The sequence below is a fragment of the Callithrix jacchus genome, chromosome 1 (genome assembly GCF_049354715.1).
Source record: "Callithrix jacchus isolate 240 chromosome 1, calJac240_pri, whole genome shotgun sequence".
Lineage (NCBI taxonomy): Eukaryota > Metazoa > Chordata > Mammalia > Primates > Cebidae > Callithrix > Callithrix jacchus.
The window spans coordinates 201,623,702-201,630,200 of NC_133502.1; the positions used below are offsets into that span (position 1 = coordinate 201,623,702).

Sequence of the window (6,499 nt, forward strand, 5' to 3'; positions counted from 1 at the left end):
TCAGGGTGGAAGGGGGTTTGAACCAAAGGCAATTCAGCAAGGTCTCCGACTGCAGCAGCCAGACACTTGGGAATGCGGGGGTCCTCAGCGGTTCCTCTTCCGACCTCCTACCCCACCCGCCCGCAGCAACAAAGAGTCGAGCCTCAGTTAAGGCAGGAGAGAATTTAGTGGAGCTGGGGAGGGAAGAAAGCAGGGTTTGGAGAACCTCCCCAATCCCATCCCTGCTGGCCCGGGGACGGGGCATCCGCCCTCAGCAAGGGAGGTACTCCCGGGATGCTGAGCGCTTCATCTGTGTCCAGGACTCAGGCAGGGTGGTCCCAGGGCCAATGCGCCCCGGACCTACAGGTCAGCGTGGTCCGAAGTTTCCACCGGGGGCCTAGCGGGCGCCCACACGTACTCGGGGGGCACCTGTGCGTCGGGCGCCGCCTTGCGGTAGAAGCCGAGCTCCTGCACCAGCGCGTTGATCTCTTCGCGGGTCATTTCGCTGAGCGGAATGCGCTGAGGTGGAGGAGGGGCGGGTTCAGCAGGCCAGGCTTGGCCTCGAGCCCCGCCCCCAGCCCGCCTCCCACGGCCTCACCTCCAGTTCCTCGTAGCGGCGGCCCAGCAGCACTAGCTCGGGGTCGGCCCCAGGGAGGTGTTTCATCACCAGGTTGTGACTGGAGGTGGTGTTAAGGTGGGTGGTGGTGGTCAGAGGGAGGTAGGGGTTCCCGCAGCCTTACTGATGGAACAGCATTTTCTCCATTGCTGAGCACTTACTCTGCCAAGTGGGGCTGGGTTCTCCAATTGTACATGAGAAAATTAGGGTTCAAAGAAATAAAGGGCCCTCCGGCAGTCATCACTTGTCAGTCTCTTGCCCACCCAATATGGAGACCACCTCAGAATCCTCTGGGCGGCCACTACCAATCAATTCCACTTGTCAGTTGAAAACTATTTGCCACCTCTATCTGAAGTTAAGTGGAGATTCTCCCAGGTGCCCACCCCATTCCCCCTCCCCCAGAACAGAAGGATACTAGAATGGAATGTCCTGAGTGACGAAAGCCTTCACCTGGGGAGAAACCAGAGCATCAGAGAACATGGCCCCAGTCCCCTCCAGGTACAGCAGGACACTGAAGCACAATAGGGTCATAAAGCAAGTCAAGTGCAGGCTCCTGACTCTCAGCCTAAGGGTCCTCCCCCAACCCCTAGTCATTGGGACCATGTTGCCCACTCCCCAAGAGGCTCAGGGGGAACAGAGATAGGGACCCCTTCCTTCAAACTCACCTCCTTTAGGCGGTTCAGCTGTCATCCCCCACAGGTCTGGAGAGGTATAAAATGGGATAGGTCAGGAGTCCTTCACATTTATCCCAGCCACACCCCCAAAGCCATACATCCTTATCCCTGAGTTGGGTCGGGCTGTGAGTTACCCCTGGATCAGCAGTTCCCAAGGTATGAAGGAGATGCTAGTCTCTTGTGGGCAGAAGGGGGAACTGTGTATACAGGTTGGGAGACTCAGGCCTAGAGACACCAGGGGAAAAGAGCAAGGCCAGAGACCCACAGGGTGCCAGCCAGCCTTGGGGCCTGTATATCCTATTGGCTGTTGACTGACTCCTAATGCCCAGGGGAAATGATCATCCTGCTCCTCTTAAGCAGTAGAGACCTGGGCTTGGCCTTTGACCCCTGAAATCTCACAGTGGAGGCAGACCAGAAGGAAACACCTCAGAATGGTCCTAGAGGCCCCCATTAGAGACACCTACTATGTGGTCCTACCCTACACAGGCAGACCTTGCCCTGCCTGCCTGCCACCTGTGGCCCAGCGCCACAGACCATCTGGTTGCTTCCCTGACATGGGAGGATGGGAGGGATCCTCCTGACTTCCCTGAGGAGACACCACCATCCAACAGGAGTCCAGACGCCAGGACTACCCACTCCAGCCCTCCTCCATCCTACTCTCAGCCCTTTTCTTAGAGACAGGGTCTCACTATGTCCCCCCAAGGTGGTCTTGAACTCCTGGGCTCAAGCGATCCTCCTGCCTTGGCCTCCCAAAGTGCTGGGATTGCAGACATGCACCACCAGCACCCAGCCATCCTACACCTTTTTGTCAGACAGCGCTCACAAAAAGCACAGAGAGGGGCTGTGGTCAAAGTCACATAGCAAGGCAGGGACTCCAAAGGGGAATTTCCTGTGGCAGGGGGGAGGATGGGACGCTGCAGCAGAGTAAGTGTTAGCAACCAAGTTCCCAACTCGGTTCCCCGTCGAGCTGGCCCCCTTCCCTGGCTCCTACATGAGGGAAGGAGGCACCCAGAAAGTCTTCTCTCCCCCCAGGTGTAGGAAAAGAGACTTTCTGGAGCCTCAAGCCCTGAAACTGGGTGGGGGAGGAATTCCAGGAAAACGTGAAGTGATGGGGGATGGGAAGTTGGGACAGGCTTGAGAGTCACAGGCCACGAGGAGAGTTAGGAGACTGTCAGTGTGTCTGGGGGTCTGCTGTCCGGACGGGTAGGGGGAGCTGGGGAAGGGCTCGGAGTTTCAGGCCGCAAAGTCAGTGTCTCAGGCTTCCACGGTGGATGCGGGGGCCATCCTGGGGCTAGGGAACAGGAGGGATGGCCCCGGCGCCAGAGGAAAGCAGTGAGACTTGAGGTTCGAGGTGGTCCTGGGGCTGGGGCGGGCGGTGCTCCCTTGGGACCGCTGGGAGACGGTGGTGCCGGGGCTGGAGGCCGACGTACTCACCTCTACCCGGGCGCGGGTCAGGCCTCTCAGACGGTTCCAGTCCGGCCGATAGGTAGTGGCGGCAGTGGCTGGAGCCGCAAGCGCCGCGAGAAGCAGCAGCAGCGGCAGCGGAGGCAACAGAATCATCGGGACCCCGGCGGCAAATGATGGGCAAGCCGGAGGCGAACCTCCTAATCGCTGCGCCACGTCTGGGCCTGCAGGTTGGCCCCGCCCCCTCCCCACCAGATGCCCCGCCCCGCTGGAGACCACGCCCCCAGCGCTTGGTTTCCGCCCCAGGGTTCCCCACCTTAGCCTCCCGCTAGCTCCGGGCGAGGTCCCGGCTTTTCTCTGTCTTGGGGCTTCTACTTTCCCAGGTCCGAGAGTGTTCACGCTCCTTTTGCCGACCGAGTGTAGACGCTCCAACGGGATGCAGTCAGGCAGTGCCACCTCACGCCTGCAGAGGGCGCAGGCGAGACGCTGAGGGACCCCGGAGTTTCTGAGCCAAACCTGCGACGAGAGAGAGAGACAGAGAGAAGAAAAGAAAAAGTAAGATAGAAACTGGCTTTCTGAGGAGTCCTCGCTTTAGAGCGTAGGAGATGGGGAGTGAGGTTCGGTGGAGGGGTGCGGCTTCTGGAAGCTACCGAGACTGGCCAGGGTGTTTTCTACTATTCACAGCTGCTGCTGAGCAGACGCTCTGTTCTGGGGTGGGGAAAGAAATTTGTTACTCGAAGGTGGGAAAATGCAAGGAGGGTCACAGCTGATAGGCCACGATGGGATCTTAAATCAGCTGGGTTATATTTACGGAGTCAGGATTTACTTTTTTTCCATGTGGCTATCCAATTAAACTAAAAAGATTGTCTTTTTCAGGGCTACTCTGCAGCGTTACCTCTGTTATATATAAATAGGCAACTATGGCCGGGCCCAGTGGTTCATGCCTATAATCCCAGCACTTTGGGAGGCCTAGGCGGGGAGATCAGTTGAGGTCAGGAGTTTGAGGCCAGCCTAGCCAACATGGTGAAACCCCATATCTACTAAAAATACAAAAATTCGCTGGGCATAACGTGGGCACCTGTAATCCCAGCTACTCGGGAGGCTGAGGCAGGAGGATCACTTGAACCCAGAAGGTGGAGGTTGCACTCCAGCCTGGGCGACAGAACAAAACTCCATCTCAAAAAAAAATAAAAAATAAAAATTAATAAATAAATGAGTCTACTTCTGAATATAGTACCCTATTCTAGTTCTCCAGTCCATTTGTCTAACTACACCATCTTAACTATAGCTTTATAGTCAGACTTGACATCTGATTGTGTTTTTGTCCTTTGTTCTTTCTTCTTTTTTTTTTTTTTTTCTTTTTGAGATGGAATCTCACTGTCACTCAGGCTGGAGTCCAGGGGTGCAATCACAGCCTAAACCTCCCAGGCTCAAGCAATCCTCCCACCTCAGCCTCCTGAGTATCTAGGACTACAGGCATGCACCACCATGCCCAGCTGTTTTTGTTTGTTTGTGTGTTTGTTTGTGTGTTTGTTTGTTTGTTTTGGTGGTGGTGGTGGTTTTTTGAGATGGAGTTTCACTCTCGTTGTCCAGGCGAGACGGGGTTTCACCATGTTGGCCAGGCTGGTCGCAAACTTCTGACCTCAGGTGATCCACCTGTGTTGACCTCCCAAAGTGCTAGGATTACAGGTGTCAGCCACTGAGCCTGGCCCACCCAGCTGATTTATGTTGCCCAGGCTGGTCTTAAACTCCTGGGCTCAAGTGATCCTCCTGCTTTGGCCTCCCAAAGTGCTGGATTACAGGCATGAGCCACCATGCCTGGCCTGTGGTCTGCATTTTCCTGCAGTGAGGACCACGTGTGAACCCACAGCATCAGTGAGCCACTGCCTGCAGCCTAGGTTTGTTCTTCTTGAAGGTTGTCTCATTATACTTGGCATTTTGCACTTCCAGATACAATTTAGGGCCAGCTTGTCAACCTCCACAGAAAAACCTTCCAAATTTGTGTCAGGATTTCAGATTCCCATTGGGGAAATTCTACAGCTTTACATGATTGTGTCTTTCTACTACGAACACGGTAAGTCTCTCTATTTCTATAGGTCTTCTTTAATTTCCTTCAGTAATGTTTTGTGATTTTTGGAATCAATGTTTTACATATCTTTCATTAGATTTATTACTAATTTAATTTTTTATGGTAATACAAACTCTATTGTCTTTACATATTCATTTTCAAGTTGCTTGGCAGTAGCATATAGGAGGACAATTGATTTTTGCATATTAACCTTGCAGGCAGTGACCTCACTGAATTTGCTTACTCTAACAGTTTAACGAGATTTTAAAAAATATTCTACATGTTCATATTATATCTTCTGGAAATAAAAGTGGTTTTCTTCGTTTCCGATCCTTACACTTGGTTTGATTTCATTGCACTGTCCTAATTGTATTGTCTGAGACCCCTGGTACAACGCTGACCAGAACTGATAATAGCAGATACTCTCGTCTCTTTCCAGATATTATCTTTAAACTATCATCTTTCCTGTAGGTTTGTTATTGATGCCTTTTATACGATTAACAAAGTTCTTTTTCATTTCTATTTTTCTTAGAGTTTTTATCATGAAAGGATGTTGAAACTTGTCAAATGTTTTCCTGCATCTATTGAGATGATCATGTGGTTTTCTCTTTTATTTTGTTAAATGTGGTGAAATATGTGAACTGATTTCCATATGTCAACCCTTGCCTTCCTGTAATAAAGTAATTTGGTTATTGAAAAAGAGAGAGGGAAACTGAACCCTAGAGAATCCCTGTTTTTGTTACTTATTTATTTATTCAGTAGATTATGGGGCCTTGCTCTTGACCGGGCTGGTCTCAAACTCCTGGCCTCAAGTGATCCTCCTGCCTCAGCCTCCCAAAGTGCTAGATTTACAAGTGTGAGCCGCTGCACCTGGCCTTTTTATTTCTTTGTACAAAAATTCCAATCAACGTTTTTATTTCCCAGAGCACACATTGTGGTGATGGAATATTATGTACCCTATGGGGGTTGGCAGGATAAAGGGGTTAATACATATAAAGCTCATTAGAACAGTATCTAGGACAGGCTGGGTGCAGTGGCTCATGCCTGTAATCCCAGCATTTTGGGAGGCCGAGGTGGGTGGATCATGAGGTCAGTAGTTCGAGACCAACCTGGCCAACATGGTGAAACCCCGCCTCTACTAAAAGTACAAACGTTAGCCAGGCATGGTAGCTTGGCGGGTGCCTATAGTCCCAGCTACTCTGGAAGCTGAGGCAGGAGAACTGCTTGAACCAGGAGGCAGAGGTAGTGAGCCAAGATCCCACCACTGCACTCCAGCCTGGGCGACACAGGGAGACTCCGTCTAAAAAAAGAAAGAACAGCACCTAGTACAGTGTTAGCTTTCATTATCAGTTCCTTACCTCATAAAGACTCCATGAGCTACCTTTTACAGGTTAGGAAACAGGGTCAGAAAGGTGTAATGAGTGAACTGTGGATTGGGGGCTTGAGCCCAACATGTCTAAGCAGTCATCTCATGACATAACCAGATTTCTCTTTCTGCCATCTTTATGCGCTGCCATAATGATGCATGTCTCAAGAGTGTCAACAATGCCAGAAGAGAGGCAAACACCAGGTTCCTAGAAGGCTGTGCTCCAAAGTCATGGTATGGTTTCTAACTGCGGTGATGAAGCATGCTTACATTGGCCAAGTTGAAATCACTGATGATCACAGAGCTAGGAAAACTGCTGTGAACCTCACAGGCAGGTTAAATAAGTGTGGAGTGATCAGCCCCAGATTTAATATGCAACTCAAAGATCTAGA

At 51.5% G+C, this 6,499-nt stretch overlaps 1 protein-coding gene and 1 long non-coding RNA gene across 2 annotated transcripts; one reads left to right on the forward strand and one right to left on the reverse strand.

Annotated features, from left to right (window-relative positions):
* Nucleotides 1-147: 147 nt before the first annotated feature.
* Nucleotides 148-2,890, reverse strand: SELENOM (selenoprotein M). The gene is made up of 5 exons (NM_001199931.1): nt 2,704-2,890; nt 1,261-1,296; nt 1,011-1,045; nt 578-656; nt 148-498 (listed from the first exon to the last, which is right to left on the reverse strand). The coding sequence occupies exons 1-5, from the start codon at nt 2,827-2,829 to the stop codon at nt 340-342; spliced, it is 435 nt and encodes a 144-aa protein (NP_001186860.1). The 5' UTR covers nt 2,830-2,890; the 3' UTR covers nt 148-339.
* A 68-nt stretch (nt 2,891-2,958) lies between these two features.
* LOC144577851 (uncharacterized) lies at nt 2,959-6,499 on the forward strand. Its single transcript, XR_013522523.1, has 3 exons — nt 2,959-3,228; nt 4,624-4,747; nt 6,277-6,499. It is a non-coding gene; the product is annotated as an uncharacterized LOC144577851 (long non-coding RNA).